This window comes from Stegostoma tigrinum, chromosome 11 (genome assembly GCF_030684315.1).
Source record: "Stegostoma tigrinum isolate sSteTig4 chromosome 11, sSteTig4.hap1, whole genome shotgun sequence".
Lineage (NCBI taxonomy): Eukaryota > Metazoa > Chordata > Chondrichthyes > Orectolobiformes > Stegostomatidae > Stegostoma > Stegostoma tigrinum.
In genome coordinates, this window is record NC_081364.1 from 17505982 (window position 1) to 17532567 (window position 26586).

Here is a 26586-nt window from a genome sequence, read left to right on the forward strand (position 1 = left end):
AGCAATTCTGGAAAGTGTGAAAGTAGATAAGTCCCCTGGGCTGGATGGGATTTATCCTAGGATTCTCTGGGAAGCTAGGGAGGAGACTGCAGAGCCTTTGACTTTGATCTTTATATCGTCATTGTCTACAGGAATAGTGCCAGAAGACAGGAGGATAGCAAGTGTTGTCCCCCTGTTCAAGAAGGGGGGTAGAGACAACCCTGGTAATTATAGACCAGTGAGCCTTACTTCGGTTGTGGGTAATGTGTTGGAAAGGATTATAAGAGATCGGATTTATAATCATCTCGAAAGGAATAATTTGATTAGGGATAGTCAACACAGTTTTGTGAAGGGTAGGTCGTGCCCCACAAACCTTATTGAGTTCTTTGAGAAGGTGACTAAACAGTGGATGAGAGTAAAACAGTTTATGTGACATATATGGATTTCAGCAAGTTGTTTGATAAGGTTCCCCAAGGTAGGCTATTGCAGAAAATACTGAGGCATGGGATTGAGGGTGGTTTAGTGGTTTGGATCAGAAATTAGCTAGCTGGAAGAAGACAGAGGGTGATGGTTGATGGGAAATGCTCATCCTGGAGTTCAATTACTATTGGTGTACCACAAGGATCTGTTTTGAGGCCATTGCTGTTTGTCATTTTTATAAATGACCTGGATGAGGGCGTAGAAGGATGGGTTAGTAAATTTGCGGATGACACTAAAGTCGGTAGAGTTGTGGATAGTGTGGAAGAATGTTACAGGATACAGAGGGACATAGATAAGCTGCAGAGCTGGGCTAAGAGGTGGAAAATGGAGTTTAATGTGGAAAAATGTAAGGTGATTCACTTTGAAAGGAGTAACAGGAATACAGAGTACTGGACTAATGGTAAGATTCTTGGTAGTGTGGATGAGCAGAGGGATCTCAGTGTCCATGTGCATAGATCCCTGAAAGTTGCCACCCAGGTTGATAGGGTTGTTAAGAAGACATACGGTGTGTTAGGTTTTATTGGTAGAGGGAGAGTGTTTCGGAGCCATGAGGTCATGTTGCAGCTGTACAAAACTCTGGTGCAGCCACACTTGGAGCATTGCGTACAGTTCTGGTCGCCGCATTATAGGAAGGATGTGGAAGCTTTGGAAAGGGTGCAGAGGAGATTTACCAGGACGTTGCCTGGTCTGGAGGGAGGGTCTTATGAGGAAAGGCTGAGGGACTTGAGGCTGTTTTTGTTAGCGAGAAGAAGGTTAAGAGGTGACTTAATAGAGACATGCAAGATGACCAGAGGATTAGATAAGGTGGACAGTGAAAGCCTTTTTCCTCAGATGGTGATGGCTAACACAAGGGGACATAGCTTTAAATTGAGAGGTGATAGACATAGGACAGATGTCAGAGGTAGGTTCTTTACTCAGAGAGTAGTAAAGGTATGGAATGCCCTGCCTGCAACAGTAGTAGGCTCAACAACGTTAAGGGCATTTAAGTGGTCATTGGATAAACACATCGATGATAATGGAATAGTGCAGGTTAGATGGGCTTCAGACTGGTTTCACAGGTCAGTGCAACTCGAGGGCTGAAGGCCTTGTACTGTGCTGTAATGTTCTATGTTCTATGTTCTATGTTCTATGTTCTATGTTCTATGTTCTATGTTCTATGTACTTCATGCTCCTCTCCAAATAATGCTCTCCACTAACATCCAGCTGAACAGGCAAGACCTCTGTTGAACGTACCTTTCAGTACTGTTTTGTAAGCATCAATTTAGTTTATGATTCCAATCCCTTTATAGGGTAACAGCATCCAATTTTTAATAACTATGAGGCTACAGCTGGATCTATATAGCATGCCAAAATGAGAAATTACTAAATTATTGAAATAGGCCTGATTCTGACATTTATTGCCACATAAGTAAATATCTCATTCTCAAAATTCTTCACCCAAAGTCCTTTCACTTAGGAAATCTACATTCTCAATTTTCTTTTACACTGAGCGAATCCATAAAGCTCCGATGATCTCAATCAATATCTATCTTTATTCACTTATTAAGGTAAACATTCTCATAGTAATCTCCTCAGCTCATTCATAAACATCCAACAATCATGTATCCCTTTCAACTAAGGGTAATCAAGTGACTGTTTCTGGAATTCTTGTCTGTTTTTCAATAAACCTTTACAAAGAAAGCTCCTGTTGCTCATATTCCCCTTTTTTTGAATAAAAATCTGGGCTATGATTGACAAAAATGAGGAGTTAGGAATTCTGTATACGGATAACTGTATACTCTTTATTCTGGCAGAAGCAGAAATCCCTGTGTGGAACATTAAAAAGAAGCTCCTTGTTGTATGCCAAATTTAAAATGAGTAGATTTGAAAGGATACGAACACCATTTGAACCAACTATAATAAAATCATCCAGTAGCTGGACTATTCGGTCTTTTCCTGGGTCCTTTGAGCATTTCCATCTCACCTGAGAAAATAAATAACTTTTTAATGAGAATGTTAAAATATTTTGTTGAGAACCTTAATCATTAAAATAAGAATAAGTTGCTTCACCCTACTTTTCTCTCCACAAATGCTGCTCGGCCTGTTCAGTTTCTCCAGCACTTTCTGTTTTTATGTTATACTTAACGATCATTTGACTGTTTGAGATATTGGCACTTCATGTTAGCAGTGTTCCTGCATGCTCATTTAGTTTCTGTAAATGTCTTGATACAATTGGGAGAACGGAAGGACACAAGACACCCTTTGGGAAGTAACCGAAATAAGTAGGAATCTTTAAATGTGTCATATGTAATGCAGTTCAATATCCAGCTTTAGCCATTCCTGTAAGAAATTATGATGAACAATTCCATGATTTTGTGATATTTCTGTAACATTACTCCTTCCCCAGCCCTGTGTATTGTCCTATATCTGTCCCATTTACACCACCCTGTGTTTTGCACCAGCACCCTCTTTGTCATTTAGTCTCCCCTGCCTTCCAGCTCCTTACAGGCTTTCACCTTTGGTTTTTAGCCCACTTTTTCCGTATGTCAGTCTGCCTAAAAACTATTTCATTCTTAATTCTAGTTCTGATGGAAAGCTATTAACCTGAATCTTCCCAACCTCTCAGAGATGTTAGCTATGCCAGTTCTTATAGCTGCCAGCAAAGATCAGTGAAGGGGGTGCACATATTATTGTAGACTTCAAGCTATATCAATCTCACATCTGCAACTTGTGCCACCAACTTGTGAGGCAAATACACCGCATGTGCTTCAAACAAATGGCCACGATTCAAATTCTAAGAAGGACTATTACTCGGTCAATGATATGTCAAGGAAGGCATGCCAGAGGCAGCATCAGGCATTCTATGTAAAAATGAAGAGTCAACCCTGTGAAGCTACAACTTGACTATTCACATGCTCGTCAATGGAAACAGCGTGTGATACACAGGGCTAAGCAATTGCACAAATTATGGATCAGGTTAAAACTCTGTTCTCCTGCCGCATTGAGCTGTGAATGGGGGTGGCTGAAGCATTTGCATCCATCTCCAGCAAAAAGACTTGAGAGGATGATCCATCTCAGAGTTTCCTGGAAGTTCCCAGCCTCCCTAATACCAGTTTGCAGCCCATTTGATTCACACCACATAATATCAAGAGTGGCTAAAGGTGCTGGATACTGTAAAACCCACAGATCCTGACAACACTCTGGAAGTAGTACTGAAGACCTGGGCTTAGAATTAACTGTACATCTAGGCAAGTCATTCCATTACAGCTACAACACTTGGCATCTTCTGAACAATGTGGAGATTTGCCCAGTTATATCTTGTCCACAAAAAGCAAGACAAATTTAACCTAGCTGTGTTAGTCTACTTTTAATCATTAGCAGAGCAGGGATGGCAGCGTTGCTAACAATGGCACTTGCTCAGCTATAACTGGCTAACTGAAGCTCACTTTGGGCTCGGCCAAGTCCATCCCATTCAGTCAGCCACCTCAGCCCCAGGACACTTCTGCATGAGCTCATCAGGCGAGTATCCTAGTCCCAATCATTTCCAGTTGCGTCAGCAATTACCTTCCCTCTATCATGAGGTCAGAAGTGGTGAAGTTCACTTTTAATTGGACAAGCAGGGCTAGAGGGGAAAAGTGAAAATGACGCTAATTAGCCTTCAATGGGCCACACAATGGCAGAAACAGCCTTATCTCAAGTTACGTTAATGTGCTCACACACAAGCCTTTGTTGAGCACTCTGCTTGGGGATCCAAGTTCCAGCCTTAACCCAATGTCCTGGAGTAAGAATTCTGAGGCTGGGCAGCCATTTGTTTTGACAACCAGCATGCATTCTGGGAGATGTAGTCTATATCCAGCCAAGGCCCCACTTTCACCCTACTGCCAAATGCCAAGCCTCTCAAGGCTCCATGTGTGGTTTTCAGTGCATGCTGACTCACATGTGCAACTGCAACCTGAACTCAGTGGAAGATGCAGGTAAATCTTGTGAGCTTTTAAGCTGTTTATTGCCCAGATGAAGACGATCTAATATCATAAATCCAGGTGCCATACACAGGTTCTGTTCCCAATCTGCATGTTTGGGTTAACGAGATGACTTGACTGGCTTATAGGGAATAACTCACATTGCCATCATATACAGTCCAATTCTCAGATCAGTGGAGGATTACTTTCCTTTCCTTTCTTACATCCCCAATATACTTCCCATTCATTGAATGCTGTCATTCCTAATATGTAGGAGAAACTGTGCAGGAAGGCATGAATACCATGTTAGATACGCAGGTAGAGAATGAAACTGATGCCAGTCTTTCTCCTATCCATTCCTGAACATGCTCTCTAAGCTGGAGAGAAGTTTTGTTTTGGCAGCAGGTGGTATCATGTAGGATATGCAGGCAGGAAAGGACCACCTTAGGGTATGGGGTTGACTCTCCTTTGTCCTATGTGATCTGTTCTTGGAGTTTTCCTTTGAGAAGAAAGCTATTGAATTGACAATTTTTTGCTGGATCTTCTGTGAGTGAGAGAAGGAAAGCTCTTGAGAAATTGTGCTTTGATGAATTCTCAGTGTAGAAGCATTGCAAACAATACTATCACTTATTGTCCACTCTCACTCTAGACGGCGGTTTCACAAAGTAATTACAGCACAGAAAGACATTATTGGGATCGACCCGTGTGGTGATGGGCCTTCTACATGACTGAGTGTTTTGGAGACCACTTGCTGTTAAACCAAACATTGCAGTAGGCCCAGACCATATAAGGGTAGAATGCTTCCCTTCTTAAAGGACAATCTTGAATTTGTCTCTAGATTTTTAAACAGGAATCTAAAATTGCCAGTGTTAAACCTGAAATCCCAGCAAGTTACACAACCCGTTTGTGTAGATCGCCATGGAATATCTTTGAGGTGAATTGAGGTAATTTACAGATATGGTTGGCTATTTTTATACTTCAAAGTAAAACTTCAAAGGAGTTATGTACTGATAGATATAACACCATTAGTTCAAGAAATGTTCATTTATACATGGAAATATGAGATATTGTGAGGTTCAGGTCTTTTGGATGTTGAATGATTACTAAAGCAAATTGTTTCTACTTGTATATAAAAAGAAAGCGAGTAGCGAAAGTAAATGTGGGACACTTGCAGGATACAACTGGGGAATTAATAATGGGACCAGGGAAATGGCAGGTAATTTATAGTCATATTTTGCATTAGTCTTCACAGTGGAGAACGTTATAAACACCCCAAAGATGACAGATAAGCAAGATGCTAATGAGAGAAAAGATCTTGTAATGGTCTTTATTATGAGGGACATTATATTTGAAAAGCTAATAAAACTAAAAGCAGACAAGTCACCAGGAACTGCTGCCTCCATCCAAGGATGTAAAGGAAACAGCTGCTGAGATAGAGGAGGCATTTGTTGAAGTATCCCAGAACTCACTGGATTCTAGGAGGTTCCAATGGATTGGAAAACAGGTAATGGACACCCTGTTCAAGAAGAGAGGGAGACAGAAAGAAGGATACTGTAGGTGAGTTAACCGAATATATTTCATTGGGAAAATACTAGAATTCATTGTTAAGGAAGAAATAGCAGACCATTTAGAAGAGGCTAACATTATCAAACAGAATCAACATTGTTTGCAAAAGGAAAGTCATGTTTGTCAAATTTGCCAGATTTCTTTGAGGATATAATAAGCAAAGCTGTTAAAGGGTAACCGATAGGTGTAATAAATTTGGATTTCCAGAAGGTATTCAATAATGTGCCACACAAAAGCTTGTACGAATATAGGAGCTCATGGTATGAGGGGTAATGCATTAGCATAGATCAAAGATTGGTTAATACACAGAAACAGAGAAATGGGATTAATGCGTCTTCTTCAGGTTGGAAAGATAAAACAAGTGGAGTGCCAGAAGGATTAGTTCTAGTGCCTCAATTATTTACGATTTACCTTGATTACTTATTGGAGGAGACAGAATGTGCTGTATCCAAATTTGCTGATGATGTAAAAATATGTGGGAGAGCAGTTTGTGATGGGGATATAAGGAATGTGCACGGGGACACTGTAAGGTTGAGCAAGTAGACAAAACTTTGGCAGATGGAGTTTAGTGTAGGCAGGGTTGAAGTTGAGAAGGTGTTTCCGTGAGTTTTGAACATAGTTACAGTGCTTGGGGGCATTCATATAAAACTGAAATGCAAAGGAATTTCTTTTCTACCCTCGAATGTGTTGGATGCTAGATCACTGAAAATTTTAAAGACGGTGTGGATGAAATTTTGAAATAACAAATGGCCTACTCTGCTCCTATTTCATATGTTCCTCTTCTCGAGATTGTTCAAAATCATGGCATAACAAACTGTTAATTTTTAGTTTTGCAAAGTCGGGCGGAGGAGATGCTCTGACATACTGTCTGGGTCTCACTGACTGTGCAAGACCTCTCCACTAGTATCATTTCCCAGAGCCGAGCTGCAAACTGCGATATGGCAGAGGATGAGCAATGACAGATATTCCAGCTGTATCAGGAGGCCTAGCTCCTTCATTTAATGAGATAAAGTCCTCATCATTAGACAGTGTTTTTGATGACCTAGGGATATCTAAAATCATTTTTAATTATGGACATTTGAAGGGTAGCCAGGGTCCTAATGAAAGAAATACAAGCTCCAATTTTCACACAGTAAGAATTCCAGAAGCGGCAGTGAGATAATGGCCACACAATCTATTTGAGTAATATTGACTGAGGAATAAATTTTCATCAAGACACTGGGGAGAAACGACCCCCTTACATCAAATACTGCTGTGGGATTTTCTTTATATCTAAAAGGGGAAAGTATGCCTCTATTTAATCTCTCACAAGGCAGCATTCCAAAGGTGTGGTTCCAGTCTTTTCTTTGGAATTTGAAGCCACATCCATCTTTACGTTTACTTAACACTTCTGTAAGAGGTAACTCACACATTTCAGAAGCCTGATCTCATCCTGCGCTGCCTCTGAAAACCCCAATGCACTCTTCGCCACCTTTACTGCCACAAATTTATTTTTTCTGTTAAATGAAATATAATTGCATTAAGTTTTTTATTGACAAAACAACTTGGATATGTGTAGCATGAATACAAAACTAGAATTAAGCCTCTTCACAAATGTTTAAGCTATTCATCATGTGATAAAGCAGTTTGTGCCCTTATGCAGCATGAACCGGATAACATCGGCTGACACTGATAAATGGGGGTAATACACAAGCTATACAAGTGTCAGGAAATGGCTATCTCAAACAGGGAACTTAACCCAAAGGTAAGTCCCGAGTAGGGTAATTATCTCTTTTTAATCGAGTCATCCAGACATGTTGTTACACATACAAAGCAGATGGGGCCACAACCAAATCTTCTGGCTTAGAGCCAGGGGCCCTTACACTGTGTCACATAATCCCCCAATTCATCCTGACTAGACCAGTATTAAATGCCCATCCTTAATTAGCCAGAGTGCTGTTAAATGTTGTATCAGAGATAATAGGAACTGCAGATGCTGGAGAATCTGAGATAACAAGGTGTGGAGCTGGATGAACACAGCAGGCCAAGCAGCATTTTGTGCCCCTAAGATGCTGCTTGGCCTACTGTGTTCATCCAGCCCCACACTTTGTTAAGTGCTGTTAAATGTTAACCACATTTCTGTGGTTCTGGTGTTACATAAAGGCCAGGCCGAGTAAGAATGGCAGATTTCCTTCCCTAAAAGAATTTAGTGAACCAAATGGGGTTTTTTTATGACAATGGGCAATGGCTATACAGTCACCATTAGTTCATCTCTGTATTCCAGATTTTACTGGATTCAAATTTCACCATCTGCCATGGTGGGATTCAAATCTAGATCCCAGAACATTAGCCTGTTTCTTGTCCAATGACATTACCACTATGCCACCACCTCCCATAAATGGGATGACTGAAAGAGGCATGGGAATAGATTTTTACTTGAGGAGATAGCATAAAATGGAGGTAAAACATCAAATCTCTCCAAGATGGAGCTTTGCAATAAGCAGCATATTCATTTTGAAGTATTACTGTTCTTTCCCACTGGGGCCTGTTTTAAGTATTCATCCAGTGGTATAGTATGGCTTCCCTACAGGAATTCACTATAACAACTCATCATAATTTCTTTGGTAGCTCCACCAAACCCACGACTCCCCTCAGTGAAGCGTGTAAACCTAAAATGTCGAGGTTCCTGCTTCTCTGATGCTGCCTAACCTGCTGTGTTCCTCCAGCTCCACACTGTATTGACTCTGACTTCAGCATCTGCCATTCTTGCTATCTTCCCAGGAATACCTCCACATTGCTGGGCAAGGACAACAGGTACACGAGAACACTACCACCTACAATTGCCCTCCAAATCCCATACTATCTTGAATTTGATATGTATTGTAATTTCAACCTCACCTTTTGGTCAAAATCCTGGAAGAGCATTGCTGGAGTATCTTATTATGTGGATGGCCATGACTTAAAATGATGGCCTGGGTCAAGTTTCTCAAGGGCATATCAAGGTAGGCAATAAATTTGGCCTCATTGGTGACAGCCATATTGACTTCAATGGAAATGAATATTAGGAAAGATATAAAATATGTTACCAACTTTCAACACTCATTTCACAGTCATCCTTTCACTTAGTGCTCACAAGTTTCAAAATCTCACGCTTAGATGTAATCAAATCACTATTTTCTGATTAACTTCATCTCTTTTGTTTTAATCTTTGTGATGCAGTTAAACTCCTTGTATTTGCCAGAAGAGAATTGTGAACAGTTTGTGAATTTGTTGATCCACTTGATATTATTGTGTATTATTTTGCCTACTACAATTCGAACATTCACTCATCTGTGGCTTTCCAGGAGAAAACGTGTGCGTTGTGGAGTACTGCAGATGGTTCAATAATATCACTGAGTGTGGTATTCCCCAGAAATGCATCTCCGGTGAAAAGCAAATCTGTACTGCCCATCTATAATCATTAATCTTGGTTTGTCAATTTAAAAATAAACTGCAGGCCTTAACAATTCTTTAATAAAGTCAACATGAACAAGATTGGTTACTTACAGCAGATCCTGACAAAGCCACACTGTTGAGTAATAGCCCCAGCCCAGTTTTCTCATTACTTGGTACCTTCCATTAAAAACATCCCCTAATTTCACTGGATGGTAACCTCCTGTAAAGATAAATCTCAGCTTCAGCTCAGTTCTTGTCAAGGAAGAATATGACAGTAACCAGAAGTTGTAGATCACTCCCTCACGCAAATGCATTTACATCAAGTGATATTTTCATGCCCTGAAATTGAGATTGTTTCATCTCATTTATTGTTAATGTTTAATTCTTCAGGGAAGGGAGCAGAATATTGCTATGGAGTTAAATGTGGTTTCCCACACAATTGTTTCAATTTAAACATGTATATAAATTTCAAAATCATTTATTTACTGAATGTATAGTCCATCATTCTAAGAGGCAATTGTATATTTGTTTTCAAATTTGCATGTACTTGGTTGAAAATTTGTTTTCAATATCAAAGCTGCAAATTAGAGTGAATGTATAATTACCAGTCAGTATATAGCAAATTGAAGAAAAGCTATTAATCTATGCTAGCGAAAGCCTTCACTCAGTGGCATAAGTCAAGAGCATTGCGGAATATTCTCTTTTTGCCTGGATGAGTCCAATAACATCAGGAAGAAAGTAGCCTGTTTGATCAGCAAACATAAGCTCACTCCACTATCAGTGCACATTGGCAGGATCTACTGGATGTGACTGCAGCCAGTGGCAGGTTTCAGTAACTGAAGTGGAGATTGCTGACACTGTTCCTTATAGACGTTGAAGTTGGAGAAATGCTCCCCGAACACCCTGACTGGTAATGACCTACAAGTGAGAACCCTATTTTCCTCCAGGAAAGCGTCTGCCTTTGTGTTGACTCTGCCCATTCTCTCTGTTATGCTGTCGTCTAAGGGGGTGCATATAGTGTGAAGCAAATGATTGGCACAATAATCTCAAAATCAAGGCCATTTCTTCACTATTTGCCACAACACTCCCTCTAGACTTTAGCAATTTAAAACACCTCTGGAAACGACTGCATACCTCAGCAATGGTGGCAGTGAAAAAAATCAAAACAACCTTTCAAGTAATTATTGGTCTCTTCAAGCATGAGAAAGGTAGAGGTCACCTGAGTGATAAATGGAGACAGGATAAGAAACCAGGAAAATGTCTGCTAGAGTGATAATGGGAACTGCAGATGCTGGAGAATCCAAGATAATAAAGTGTGAAGCTGGATGAACACAGTAGGCCAAGCAGCATCTCAGGAGCACAAAAGCTGCCAAGTAGCATCGCAGGAGCACAAAAGCTGACGTTTCGGGCCTAGACCCTTCATGCGTGGGATGAAGGGTCTAGGCCCGAAACGTCAGCTTTTGTGCTCCTGAGATGCTGCTTGGCCTGCTGTGTTCATCCAGCTTCACACTTTATTATCTTAAATGTCTGCTAGAGGATCAGGTTAGTGAGGATTAAACATGGGTCAACTTCAACAAAAATGGTGGAAAAATATGAGATTTTGAAAGCATCAACTGATATATGAACTTTTGTTTCCTCTGTCAGATCTTTCTCTCTGACGTGCTTTTCTCTAATGATTCCAGCAAGATCAAGTGTCATTAACAACTGTGATGTGGTAAACCCGACTGCACTTTCAATGTAAATCTATGACATTTTTTCATTCATTTGTGGGATGTGGGTGTCGCTGGCTGGCCATGTTTATTGTCCTGTCCCTAGTTGCCCTTGAAAAGGTGGTGTTTAGCTGCCTTCTTGAGTTGGTACAGTTCACCTGCTGTGGGTTGACCAGCAATGCCATGATGCACAGAATTTCAAGATTTTGACCCAGTGGCAGTAAAGGAACAGTGACATATTTGCAAGCCAGGATAGTGAATGGGTGTTGTCTGAGGAACTTTGGTGAATTTTCGCAGTACATCTTATAGATAGTACACACTGCTGCTACTGGGCATCGTGGCGGAGGGCTGCAATTAGAAGGATATGATTTAATTGGAGGGGGTACAGAAAATATTCATAATGGTTTTGCCAGGACTGGAGGGTTTGAGTCATAGGGAAAGACTGGATAGGCTGGGACTTTTTTCACTGGAGCGTAGGAGGTTAAATGGCGACCTTATAAAGGTTTATAAAATCAAGAAGGGCATAGTTTAGGCCAATAGCAAAGGTCTTTTCTACAGGGTAGGGGAGTTCAAACCTAGAGGGCGTAAACCCCACAATATAAACAACCTTCCATTGACTTTCCAGGATTCCTTCACACTACTATTCTCTGTCACATGCTGGTTTAAAATCATGGTTCCAAGAAGATTGTTCTAGTTAATTATTAAGGTACTTCACACACAAAACAAAAATCCATTTGCCTCTGATTTGAAATACAAACTCCACGAGAAAATGACAACATATATCATTCAGTGATAATGGGAACTGCAGATGCTGGAGAATCCAAGAAAACAAAGTGTGGGGCTAGATGAACACAGCAGGACAAGCAGCATCTCAGGAGCACAAAAGCTGACTTTTCGGGCCTAGACCCTTCATCCCATGCATGAAGGGTCTAGGCCCGAAACGTCAGCTTTTGTGCTCCTGAGATGCTGCTTGGCCTGCTGTGTTCATCCAGCTCCACACTTTGTTAACATATATCATTCAAATACTTTTCATCACACCATTAGTTGGAATGTTGAGCTCGAAAATGAGAACATCAGTGTTAAACCTCCTAGCCTTTGCTGTCAACCAGAAAAGCATCAGGTGCAATTGCATGTAAGAACATAAAACACAGGAGCAGAAGTAGGCCATTCATCCCATCGAGTCTGTTCAACCATTCAATGAGATAATGGCTGATCTAATAATCCTTCACTCCACTTTTCTGCCTTTTCCTCCCACCTCTTAAGTTCTTTACCAATGAAAAACCTGTTTCAGCTTTGAATATACTGAATGGTCCAGCCTCATCAGCCCTCTGTGGTAAGTATTCCACAGATTCACTAATTTCTGAGAAAAGAAATTCCTCGTCTTTTTCTTGAATGTGTAACTATTTATTCTGAGATTATGATCACTGGTTTCACAGTCTCCCATAAGGAGATACAACCTTTCCACATGTACCTTGACAAGTCCCCTAAGAATGTTGTTTCTTTCAATAAGGTCACCTCTCATTCTTCTAAATTCCAGTGAGCACAGGGGCAATCTACTTAACCTCTCCCCATTAGATAGTCCATATTTGGTATCAGCCTCCTTTGCCAGTGTGCCTTTCCTTAGCTAAGGGCCCAATCTGTTGATGGTATTTGAGGTGTGGTTTGATTAGTACTTTGTACAGTTTTTAGGGAAGCCTTCTAGCTTTTGTACTCTATCAGACATAGTAAGAACTACCGATGCTGGAGTCAGAGATAACTCTGTGTGGAGCTGAAGGAGCACAGCAGGCCAGGCAGCATCAGAGGAGCAGGAAAGTTGACGTTTCAGGTCGGGAGCCTTCTTCTTTCCTCAACTTTCCTGCTCCTCTGATGCTGCCTGGCCTGCTGTGCTCCTTCAGCTCCATACTGTGTTATACCTGCTTTTGTACTCTGCTCTCTTTACGGCCACACAACTGCTGCCAGTGCATGCACAAATGATCCTGATGCTTTCTATTCAACAGCAAAAGCATCTGTAGTGTGTATGAGCCCACACAACATCAAATCCACTTCAGTTTCCATCTTTATTATTTGGGTAGACTTGTTCAAATTGCAATACATTGTGGAAATAAAAAATTAAATTGCTATTTGCAGGTTTAAACAACAGTCTCAGAAGCAAGTTGGAAAGGCTATGTCAAGACATTTCCCAGATAGCTTGGCTGGTGGTCTGCAATCTCTTAAACCCAGATTCATCGCCTCAAACCGCACGGTACCTGGCAAGTTTTTAAAATTGAATATTGCTTATTTGTTAGCTCTTCACCAAAGTAGAAACTCATTTCTGGAATGAAATAGGAGTTAATAAATAACAGAAGGTGGATTAAGCCCTTAAATGTCAATTCTTTTCATTCCATTCCTCATATTATCTGCAAGAAGTTCTATTAATAAACAAAATTGTAGAAATGACATAGCGCAGAGAGGGGCCAGTTGGCCCATCCTGCCTATGCTGACCCAAATACACCCAGATGCCTTTTCTAATCCCACTTTCCTGCACACGGCCCATAGCCCTGCAACTTACAGCACCTAAGGTGCAAACTCAGGTATCTTTTATAAGAGCTTAGCATCTCTATCCCCACTATCAATTCAGGCAGTGAGTTCCAGACGCCAACCACCTTTTACATAAAAAAGCTTTTCCTCACGCCCCCTCTAATCCTTTTGCCACTTCGCTTGAATCTACAACCCTGGGTTTTTGAGCTGTCTGCCAAGGGAAACATCCTGGCAAGACTTCATAATTCCAGTAGAAAACCTGGTGGTTGCCAGTCACCTACCTGGGTGATAATTGATCCAGGGTACTTTCTGAACAAGGTTTCTCTGTACCACACCTTCACGCCTTTGGACTTATTTAACTGAAGTGAGAAAATCTCAGCCACAGCGACAGTCACAGGCTCCTCCTGTCTAATCCAACTCTAGCCCCCACAATTTTGTATACCTCAATCATGTCATCCCTCAGCCTTCTCTATTCCATGGGAAACAACCCAACCTCTCCAATCTCTCTTTGGAACTTCAAAACCCAGATGTGTTTCCAATGGAATTGTAATAATAATGATTGGCAAGTTAACGGAACACTCTGAGGAACAGTCAATCCTGATGTGATTCTGTTTTAATTTGGTCCCTGATACCGATTTTAAATTCACTCGGAATTAATCAATTTGCGGTGTCTGTCTAGATGCAAATGATACAGCCACAGGCAGATTCAGTGTGACACACTGTGGCTGAGATCTTTTCCATTTTTGGAATAAGTCCAAATGTATGAAGGCTTAATAGAGAGAAACCTTGTTCAGAAAGTGCCCTGGATCAATTATCTTTCAGGTAGGTGACAGCAACCAGCAGATTTACTGCTGGAATTATGAAGTTTTGCCAAGATGTCCCTCAACCAAAGGAAAATACTACTAGAAGTCAGAAACAAATACTGAGAATACCAGAGAAACTCAGCAGTTCTGGCCGCAGGTTCTGGACAACAGCGATACCAGGCTTGAAATGTTAACTCTGTTTCTCTCTCCACAGATACTTCCAGACCAGCTGTGTTTAGTTCCAGGATGGCCCACTTATCTGGAGTAGCTGAGACAGCACCGTCCAGATTCCACCAGAGAAGGGTAAATGTTTGCAGAGACGGTGTCCTGATACGGGGAAAGAGGGACAGAGAAATCAGGAAGTGAGGGCAGGCTGGTGGCTCTGAGAGGTCCTTCTCTGTGCCCTAGGGCATGTCCCTCAGTCTTACAATAATGTGCAAATCAGGAAACACCCTTCCCACCTCTTCCACAAGTCCTAACAAACCACTCCCCACACCACAACCGCGCCAACCCCACCGCCCCCACCCCCCACCAAATATCTGCTCTTTTCACCACCTAGCCCACCACTTATTGGAATATTCCACTCTGTATCTGAGCATGTGCAGAAACTGCCTTCCCTGGTGGTGCAGCACAAAGAAACACATCTAGTGTTAAGTCAATGTTACACATTTGTTGGCTGCATTATCTGCTGTACTCTGCATGTTCACTGGATGCTTGCTGCAGATGTGCTAAGGGTGTTACCAGCAGTGTGTTTTTTTGGGTTTTGCATAGGATGTGGGTGTCGCTATCTAAGCTAGCAAATGTTTTGCCTATCCTGAGTTTTCCTTGAACTAATTGGTTCTGTAGGTCATTTCAAAGGGCAGTTAAGACTCAACCAGACATGGTCTGGAGTCACATGTAGACTGGGTAAGGATGGCAGATTTCCTTCCCAAAAGTGCGGCACGGTGCCTCAGTGGTTAGCGCTGCTGCCTCACAGCGCCAGGGACCTAGGTTCGATTCCACCCTCGGGCAACTGTCTGTGTCGAGTTTGTACATTCTCCCTGTGTCTGCGTGGGTTTTGTCTGGATGCTCCAGTTTCCTCCCACAGTCTAAAGATGTGCAGGCTGGGTGGGTTGGCCATGCTAAATTGCCCATAGTGTTCAGGGAGGTGTAGATCAGATGGGTTATAGGTGGATGGGTCTGGGTGGACCTGCCGGGCCAAAGGGCCTGATTCCACACTGTAGGGGCTCTATGAAAGGAAATTATTGAGGCAGATGGGTTTTTACAACAATCAATAAGGGTTACATGGGGTTGAATCTTAGGTTTGTTTTGGTTAAGTGGAAGATGTTTTGAGTCCCTTGGAGGGATCTCACCATAAGACCCAGTGAGATTTCTTGCTGTATTTTACCAAATATACTTCTTTAACTACTTACACTACCTCCATGGCATCCCAGACATCCAATTCCATCCCCAGCTTATCACATGCTGTTCCTGGGACAACTTGCCACTCAGGAGATGGACAAGGGCTTGGCATGCCAGGTAGCCATGGACGGTTCCCTGAGACACAGTTTGGAGTTGAGCAACTTGGAGCCTTTGTAGTGAGCAGTGAGCTGAAGTCACCAGGTATCCACTCTGGCTCCCATGTTGAACCATTCAACATCTAGCTTGTTTGGTAAAACAGAAAGCTCAATACTAATGAGATGAGTTGGACCATTAAAAAAGTATTTAACAAGTTATAATTCCCCTTAATTGACAACTCACCACTCTCTATCGAAGAACTACCCGGTCACACAGCATTTTTTTTTAAGATATATAATTTCTGTTATTAAAATGGTTCCGGAGTCAGGTGATTTAAACACTTTTCACTGTTTTTATTTTGTAAAAATACAAGTAGCAGTAAATTACTATTCTATTCTGCTAGAGCCACAGAGCTATGCAGCACAGAAACCAGACTTTCAGACTAACTCTTCTATGCCCAGCAGGTTCCCAAACTAAACTAGTCCCACCTGCCTGCACTTGGTCCATTTCCTTCCAAGCATTTCTTATTTATGTACTTATCTGATGTATTTTCAACATTGTAACTGTAATCACATCCACCAGTTCCTCTGGAAGATCATTCTACACAAGAGCCACTGTGTGAAAAAAGTTATCCCTCCTGTCTTTTTTAAATCTTTCTTCTCCCGCCTTAAAAAAAATTCCCTAGTCTTGAAATCCCCCACTTTATGGAAAAGACACCTGTCACTCAACTTCTCTTTACTCCCCATAATTTTATAAACCTCTATAAGCACAACCCTCAACCTGCTATGCTTCAGTGGAAAATGTCCCAGTCTATCCAGCCTTTCCTTATGACTCAAACCCTCCATTCCCACTATGTTGTAGCAAATCTCATCTGATCTCTTATCTAATTGTGCCACAAATTTTACCATTGTCCACAGTAACCATTAAACCATTTAATTCCAAAATTTATTTCTTACTTGAATTCAACTGCCATGGTGGGATTTGAGCATATAACCCCAGAACATCAGCCTAGTGTTCAGGATTGCTGCTAGCTGAGCGACGTGACTCAAAAACACAGCCAGCCAGAACAGCATTAGAAGTAGATCTGTGCCATAGGGATGCAACTCTAGAGGAAAAATAGCATTCACTGTGACAAGGAAATAGATCTAACAGAATTGTATTTCATGACCTATATGGTAGTTATCTGAGGCTTTAAGTTGGAAACCCACGGCACTCAAGAGACTGACCTGTGCGATATTCTGCTGGATCCTCATGCCCTTCATCTAGCAACTGCCTTGACATATTGAGAACTTGGCTGATGAGATACTTTCCAATAATCTCTTGCTGTTTACAATGAAACCTGGAATAACAGTAAAAGATAACGCTTTGATAATCTCATCCAGAGGTACAAAGATGCTGTCTGGGAAAAGCTTAGTGCAGGATTCTTATAATGACTTCCATGCAACATTCCAGGTGATGACAGGAAAGTAAAATATTGCAGACACTGAAACTCTGAAATAAAAAGAAAAATATGATGGATATACTCAACTGATAGGTTGACAGTTCCCAGAGCTGTTCTTGTAGGGTGAGTTGAAATATTGAACAGGTTTTCTGGATCCTCTTGATATCTGTATTGGAATCAGAGACATATCAGAGCTACCATCCAGCCACATGCTGTGGGTAGCTGCAGTATTTTTCCTTTTCAGGGTCACGTGGACCCATTGAGAGCTGGACTTTCCTTAACCAATTAAACAAGACTGACTGGAATCGACAGGTAACAAGAGGCTGAATGGAGGCATCAAAGCCAAGGGTCCCAGATTCAAGATAGACCTAAAGCGCACCATATCTGTCAGGATCAGCCCTGGTTCACCATGTACAGAGGTTTCCTCACACTTTCAACAGTGACCTGCAACTGCTGAGTGATTCCAACATCTTCTGTTTTTTTTATACCAGATAAGGGGAATCTGGAAGCATATGTTAATCTCCACTAATATAAAACACACATAATAGGATTGATTGATAACATAAAACCTTTACCATAGATCATCAAAACATTGATGTTATAAATAACATATTAGGTAATAAACAGTAGGTTAAAAAAAAGTATATTTTTCATTTTCTCATATTTCATTTAAGTCTTAACTGACTGTGGAAAGGCTCACAAAGCTGAACATTCCAGACCATTTCACTCTTTTGTCTGATGCAAGAGACTCTTTACACAATGTCCTGTTGGAATTGGATATTTTAGGTACTGCTCCTGCTCCCATTATGCCAACATCGCAGATTCATATCTGTATTTTACCAACGTTTTTATGGGTAGCACTGGTTAAGCCAGGCATGATGCTCTGAGACGGTAGTCCTATTCACAAAAACTTTTAAATTGAAATAATCTAGGGATGGGTCTTGCCAACTATTGCCAGATCACATGATGGACGTAGATGCGAAAGGCAATTGGTCAATCTCAGTTCATCAATTACAATCAATGCCCCAGCATTTCCCTTCCCCAAAGAGCCTCTTATCACAACTATATCTTTTTACTATATTCAGCAGCTATTCAACAGATTGCACACTCTTTCCCAAAGGAATTTTTAACATCAATCTTAAATATTGCTCCTTGCCATATTGTGTCTGTGTCCCTTGTCCTGGTGTCATTGTTCAGTGGTTCTAGATTCCATTCTTATACTGTTTAATCTCTTACACAAAATCAAAATACTGTGGATGCTGGAAATCTGAAACAAACACAGAGAATACTGGAGAAACTCAGCAGGTCCGGCAGCTTGCACGGAGAGAGAATCAGATATAACATTTCAAATCCAGTATGACTCTTCTTCAGTATATAGTTCAGCAAAATCTCCTATTTGTTGATTTATTTAAATTTTGGAAGACTTCTGTTTCTCTGCGCTGTCACTGTAGTTACGTATCACCTGATCCATCCTTCAAAATATAGAGAGCTTCACTCTCTCGGTCTGCAGAATGTGTGCAATGTTGAGTATCCTCGCCTCAACTCCTACCCTTCCTGGCAGTACATGTCCTAGATAGCCATGACTGACTGAACAGTAAAGAACTTGTACTAATGCTTGCCCAGTTCTTTAAAGAAAGAGAATGCACAGAGGAAAGAAACTTCTTAGAAAGACAACAAAATGTAAAAGAAAGCATAAAGCTGGGCATTTAGCAAGGTTTGAAGCAAGACAAAAGATACATTTCAGCATCAACAAATATCCCAATATTAATTTTTCCCAGAGAGTAATTTGTTACGCCAGAAACAATTCTATTCTTGGTGGCTGGCCAAGCCAACATGAATCTATCTCCATGGCAACTTTGCCTTCTTAAGTATTGCCAAAGCCGGGAATTTCTCAATGAATCACTTGAAGAACAGCCATCATTACTTGGCAGCAGAGAGCTCCTTGTTCTGCTGTAGCTTCTGTCACTGAAATGACTGCAAAGCAAAAATACGCTAAGTTCCCACAAGGCAGGGCTTTGGTCACAATTAAGGTTGTGGTTTAATAGCTCAGCTTAAATAATTTTAATCATGACCTTAATGAAAAGAGCAGAAAATTTGATAGTCATTCAATTCATTCATTGTTTTGGTTGTTAAAGAAAGAAAATCCCAAAGAGCTCTGAATGAGATTGCCATCTTGTGGAGAATCACAGATAATGGGAACTGCAGGTGCTGGAGAATCCAAGATAACAAAGTGTAGAGCTAGATGAACACAACGGGCCAACCAGCATCTTCGGAGCACAAAACCTGATGTTTCGCGCATAGGCCCTTCATCAGAGAATCATGCAGTTTTGTAATGACACCTTCTAGAAATTGGGTCAAAATTGTCTTTAATCCCACTGTAATGAATTCAATACAGGTTTTCCACATCCAGCAGAAGGAAAGATGACCATCATCTTTTTAGTCAGAGTCCCAATGACCTCTTCCGATTCTGGGTACAAATTTTAAACATGAACGTATAGTATGTTTAACTGTTGCATTAATATTATCCCAATGGAATTATCCATCCATTTTTCAGAGGCCTGGCAGAAATACTGCCCAGAGTGATTCAAAATGGTGTGTTTTATCCAGGGTGGACAGCCTGGTTACTATTGTAAGTAGCTCCAAATGTTGCCCGTGCAGTGATTTAAAATTTCAGTGCATTGTAACTTTTGATACTATTCTGCCTCTCAGTCAATGTTGGGCTCCAATTTCTCATCAATGTGGGGTCTAATGTTGTTGAGATAGGGTCCAAACTCTTGTTGAGGTAATGTCTAAACTGTAATAGAGGTGAGGTCCAATGTGTTACGGGTATGAGCTTCAAAGTCATGACAAAAAGGTGACACGATTAACTTAGTGACTTGTTGAGATGACAAAGGCACCCAGTTGACCAGCTTAAACATTCATTCCCTCCACCACTTACATACAGTGGCAGCAACGTGTAGTATGTGCAAGATGTCAAACCTCCTTCAATGGGACCTACCAAGCCCAGCTAGAAGGAGAAGGACAGTAGATGCATGGAACCATCCATGCAGTCTCCCTTCAGCTCAACATCATCCTGATTTGGAACTATATTGCTATTTCTTTGTAGTTGCTGGTCAAAATCCTCAAACTATGTTCCTTACAGCAGCGAGGATATGCCTACACAACATGGACTATAACAATTCAGGAAGGCTGCTCATTACCTTTTCAAAAGCAATTAGAGGTGGGCAATAAATGCTGGCCTCGAGAGTAATGCTCATATTTCATAAACAAATAAAAGAGAAGAGAAAAGTAAAGCTTTCACAATCTTTGAGTGTTGATATTAGAAGCTTCAGTTATACAGCAGTGTGCTTATTTATGGGTGGGAGACTATGATGCCTCCAGTGCGAGTTTAAGCAGCTTGATCTGTCTGCTTTGTTCCTCCTCAACCTCTTCACTGCAGTGGTAAAGCAGGTTCATCAAGTGATAGCATAATGTCTTCAGGTACAAATATCACAAATGAAAAACACCAAAAGAAAAACTGAAGCAATCAACAGAGGGGAAGTAGCATTACTACACAGAAACAAACAAGCCTTCTGCAACAAACCATAACCCACAACAGCAACATTAGCAGCTTAGATTTATATCCAAATAAGAAAATAATAGCATTTATGGACAAAAACTTGGTCTCTTAAAGCAGGAGAGGGAGTTAGAAATGCAAAGAGGTTCAACACAGTTTTGAGGTGGCCTTTAATACTTCTTCTGCCTGTAGTAACAGCCTATAACAAGCCTGAATATCTTTATTATCGTGGAAACCATTTCCAGAGGCAGGCAGTGAGACAGATGCATGTTTGATTCATAGGTGACAGCCCCTTAGTGGGTACTGCAAAGTGACCACATCACAGTCTCAGAAAGGTTGCAATGGAGCAATTGAATATTTGGGAATACAATACTACACATTGATAATCTAAGCCCCTCTACAATTTGCTCTGACTGGCTTCAAACTGGGCAAAAAAAATCAAGAAATTCCAACCAAACACGGTGAATGTATCCTTTTAGCCATGGTGAGAAAAGCAGTGGTTATCACACCCTTGAGAGATTTTCTGTTCATATTATCACAGTATGTGAGGAAGGGCAGCATTTATTGCCCATCTTAGACACACGAGTGGCCTTTAAGAGCATTTTAAGGGTAAACCATATTGTTACATGAAGCATGCCTGGGAGGCTTGGCAGATTTCCTTCACCGAAGGACGTGAGTGAACCAAGTGGATTTTTCAGACAATCTGGGAATTTCACAGACACCATTAATATCTATTTTTTTCAAGTTTATTTATTTAACTGATTTAAATTCCCAGCTGCCATGACAGCACTTCAACTCATCTGCATTACCAGTCTGTTAATATCATCACTATACCATAAGACCAGAGGTACATAAAAGTTAGAGCTTGAATCAATCAGGCTCATGTTGCACACTTTACTGATCTCACTGAGGGTCTCAGTGACAAAGATGGAAACAGATTGAAGGCCAATGACAGATACATTTGGCATCGGGTTTCTCTGTGTTGTGCTCTGCTTGAATGCTCTAGGATCAACAAGGGATCAGGAAATAGCTTGCTCTGCAAATCTTTTTTTTCCTCTTAACAGCTTCTGCTTTTTGTGCAGCTGGAAACTAGACAGGAATAAGTCAGTACCCTCATTTCTGTTGGCCTCCCTGTCCAGTTGACACCTGGACTCCATCTGCAGGTGGCAATGAGGGTGGCATAATAGTCTGATGGCACAAGTCTTCCAGTCTCCAGACAGCCAGGCACTGCACTGATTCAAAAAGTCTCTTGCAAGTCCTGATCACATGGGAATTTCTGGGAATTTAAAACTTATGACCACTATTTATCCAACTCAGAGTCAGAAACTTTAGAGGGCTCTATCTACCACCATAATGGTCGCCCAGGAGAGGATAAAGGGCATTAAACCTGCTCTTGCTCCCAGCTAACAATAACCCTCACCCCTCAGTCAATCACAATCACCTCTGATATTCCCTTTGAAACCTGATTTCCCTCCCAAGACTTGACTTCATTGACACATGATTTCCTACTCCCTTACGAACACTCTACATTCTCCCCTACCCACACCGTCCCCACAAACCCAAACGCACAACACCTAGACCCCCAACAGTCAACCCTCTTGACACTCGATCCCCTGACACTAGAAGCCGCACCTACACTAACATCTTCCTGCCTCGGCCTCTGGGCAGTCAAATGTATCCCCTCAACTGAACCCTGGTTCTGATACTTGACACACTCTGCTCTTTTACCTACTTACCTGCAACCAGTGATCCCTCACCAAATTGCCATCCTATGCCCTTCCAACTGCTACCCTATCCCCACCCACTTATCTGCCACCTTATGCCCTCATCCATGTGTCTTATTTGCAAGACACCCTTACCCCACCATCTCACGCACCCATCTGCTGTTCTTTTTCCATAATCACCTGCACTGAGTGTTAGCAAACATTTATCTCCCTAAACCCTCATTCCTTTACAGAAAGAACAAATGAATAACTAAGGAAAGTATAGAGGCAAAGAGAGACTTTGGAGGTAGTATGTGTGTGGGCTCAGAAGACAAAGGTACAGCACTCTTAGAAGACTTTGCTTCAGTTTTCTTAATGATAAATGAGATGTCCTCCACCGTGAAATGTTAGAATAGATTCACATATAAAAAGGGCAGTTACTGAAGGATTCATCAACCTTAAAATTGGATGAATCACCCAAATGAGATGTATCACAGGCTGTGAAGAGAGGCAATGGAAGAAATATTAGGGGAAGAGGACTGCAAGACTGCTAATGTTGTTATTTTGTTCAAAAAAATTACGAAGAGATAGACCAGGAAATTATCGGCCAGTCAGTATAACTTCAGTGGTGGGGAAGGGGAAGCTTTTAGAGAGAATTCTGAGGAAGAGAATATATCGGGACTTGAAGAGGCAGGGATTAGTTGGGGATACTTAGCAAAGATTTGTTACAAGGAGGTAGTGCTTGAATTCAACCAAGGAAGTGTGAGGTAATGTACTTAGGGAGTGCTAACAAGCAAGGGATTACACTGAAGATCAGAGTGACCGTGACGTGCATTTCCACAGATCCCTGAAAGTGGCAGGGCAGGTAGATAAATTGGTTTAGAAGAAAGATGGGATCCTTGCTTTTATTAGCTAAGGCACGGAATAATTTTATGTTGGAACTGTATAAAATGCTGGTTGGGCCGCAACTGATTGCGGTTCTTGTCACCGTATTGCAGGAAGGATGTGATTGCATGAGAGAGAATGAAGAGGTGATGCCTGGGCTGGAGGGTCTGAGCTTAGAGAGAAGTGTGGATAGGCTGGGGTTGTTTTCACTGAAGCAGCAGGGGGTTTGAGAGGAGACCTGACAGAAGTGAGGGGCACCGGTATGATGGATAAGAAGTCACTTTTTTCAAATAGTAGAACTATCAGAGACAGAAGGTTGAGAGGAAAGTTGAGGAGAACTTTATTTCACCCAGACGATGGTGAGAGTCTCCAACTCACTGCCTGAAAGGGTGATTGGGTCAGAAACTTCTGCAACACTGAGGCAGCATTTGGCTATTCACTTGTAGCACCATAGTCTCCAAGGATATGAACCAACAGCTGGAAAATGGGATTAGAGTAGTCAAAGTTTGAATGATCTGTATGAACACTTTGAGATGAATAGCCTCCCTCTTGCTTTAAATGTCAATGAGTCTATGAGAAGCTTGGATGTAAAGGGCACACACTTCTTTAACATAAAGAGATAGGGAAAATTTCTAGCAAGAATTGCCCTAAATCAACTTACTCATTTTCAGCAGGCAGTTATGGAATGACCTAGGTTTAGGACAAAGTCACCTTCTTATCATCTCAGCTGCCAATGGGCACCTGACAAGGAGAAATCAGTGACAAAGAAATTGCACAACAGTGCCTCATAAAACAGTTGTAAATTCATCTGCCAAACTAAGCACATAAGATGGCACTGCAGCATCAAACACAACTAGCTGAATCAGATTTTCAACACATTCCCATTATACTCACAAGTTTTTGCTTACATTTATTTGCCGTTCTGCTCCGGTAGGTAACATCCCATCTGGATAGCAGTTGACAGTGTCACAATTTAGTCCTGGGATTCAAAGAACTCCACTACCATAACCTCAGATTTCAAACCACAGTATGACCAGTTACAGCAATATCCTCAAATAACCCCATACTCTAGTTTTACAGATCTACACTGCAGAGAAAAAACAAACCTCATCAAAGGACCTCATTTTAGAGCAAGTCTATATTTATTTTTGTTTAAAGTCTGTATGTTACTTACTTGTGGAAACAGCTGCAGAGAAAGGAGACCAGGGAGGAAAAATAGCTTACAGTGGGGGAGGAGCCTGACACTAACTCAGGATGGCAACAGTTATAGCACCAAGACCCTTCTATAGATATGGTACATGACAACTGGCTGGATTGTGCAAGTGGGAAGAGGGAAGGCAGATTTTCTGATTGGCCATTATGTTCCAAGGACAAATTCAAAACACAGCACAGCATCAGGATAGGTTTAAGCTGCAGAGGGCTGTACTCTGGAGGTTTGAGATGAATTGCTGCTTTGTGGGAAGAAAAAATATGAATAAATCTGAACTAAATGTCAACGGGGAGTAATTGCCACCTTTAGAAAACCTGTACATTGGCAGAAATATGAGCTGTACAGCTGGCAAGTCTCATTAATATGGAAGCAGTGATCGCCTCAGATGACTTATTGTAGCTCCTCCATCAACACTGCAGCTCATCTTTCTCTCAGACAGCAACTCTTCTGAGATGGTCATACAGCTTAGTCAGGGAATTTGAGACACTGTAGCACCATAGGTCAAGATAATGCTCAGAACGGGACTCCAAAACAATGATGTTCTAGAAAAAGTAGGAGAGGAGGTTACAGTATTCTTCACCCTTTGTCTGGGTCTGAGATACTAAAACAGCACAGTCCTGTAGAACACAAAGGACTGAATGTCACATCAATAACTCAATCCTATGTTTTGGGCAGATCACAGATGTGATACTATCTTAGAATCAAAATGTTCATCACTATAAAATTTCTCAAATAATACCAAAATAATAGTACAGAATAGCTTAACACAAGTCTAATCATTATCTTTAACCATAGATAAGCAGGATGTATTATAATTACCAGACAAGTATTTACTAGTTACCACTGCAGAAATTGTTAACCACAGTATAAACATGTTATAATAACCAGAGATAGTATAAAGTAATACACATGGAAAGCAAAACAAAATGGTAGTGTAAGGGAGATCATCATGACTCCCCCAGTTTTAATTCCTGTTATGTCACCAGTTCAGATTCCATGCTGATTAAGTAAATAAAAATCCTGGCAGTTAGTCCAGCAACATATATCACAGCAAAATCCGATTCAATAGAAAAAGGTCTTCTTACAGGTTCCTGTCTATACATCTGTACCAGCTAATTTAAATCACCTCAACACCACATGCACTTCAGATTATACAATCTACTCATTCCAATGGTATACACCTTTCATGCGTAGCTATACATATTCCTGATCCACTTATTACAGGAAGGTGGAGTTACAGAGAATGAGGACAAGATTAGACAAGGAGAGAAAAGAAGAGTTGCATTTAATCAGATTTTAAAAGTTTCAAATTACATTTACATTCAGACTCAGGTATCCTCAAATTCTTGGTTCTGCAGAAGAGTCATACTGGACTTGAAAAGTTAATTGTGTTTCTCTCTTGCAGATGTTGCCAGACCTGCTGAATGCTCACCAGCACTTTCTACATTTATTTCAGATTTTCAGCATCTGCAGTATTTTATTTTTATCAGGTGTCTCCCTTCAGGTTGCACAGTCTGACCCCGTCATGGGGCTAACCTTGAGTCAATAGTAAATACTTTCACTTTTGCAACAGAAGATTATGAGTTTATTGGCACACTCCAGAGATTGGAGTACCTGACTGAGGACGAACAGGAAGTATTGGGGAAAGAGTAGTTCACCTCATTATTGTTTGTGGGAGTTTGCTGTGCACAATTTTGTAACTGCAATTACCTAACAGTGACTAGAATGAAATCTACTTCACTGCTGCATTAAAACTGCAATTCTTGACATTGTGAAAAATGATTTATTAATGCAAATCTTACTTCTTTATCATGTTACTCTGAAAATTAAACGAGAAACTGGTTTTACAACATGCTTCAGTGATTACTGAAATGATACAATGTGCATG

At 41.1% G+C, this 26586-nt stretch overlaps 1 protein-coding gene across 2 annotated transcripts in view; it reads right to left on the reverse strand.

Annotated features, from left to right (window-relative positions):
- Positions 1-24758, reverse strand: part of LOC125460399 (SRSF protein kinase 3-like) — a 49440-nt gene extending 24682 nt beyond the window's left edge. The window contains exons 1-6 of one of the 2 annotated variants that reach the window (XM_048547850.2): positions 24663-24758; positions 17432-17510; positions 17130-17242; positions 9489-9597; positions 7372-7459; positions 2335-2422 (exon numbers count right to left, since the gene is read on the reverse strand). In XM_048547850.2, coding sequence (XP_048403807.1) covers positions 2335-2422; positions 7372-7459; positions 9489-9597; positions 17130-17184 — 340 coding nt within the window. In that variant the 5' untranslated portion in view covers positions 17185-17242; positions 17432-17510; positions 24663-24758. Of the gene's footprint in view, positions 1-2334; positions 2423-7371; positions 7460-9488; positions 9598-17129; positions 17243-17431; positions 17511-24396; positions 24633-24662 lie in introns of those variants that run through there. The other variant, XM_048547852.2, reaches the window with a different exon arrangement.
- Positions 24759-26586: the final 1828 nt, after the last annotated feature.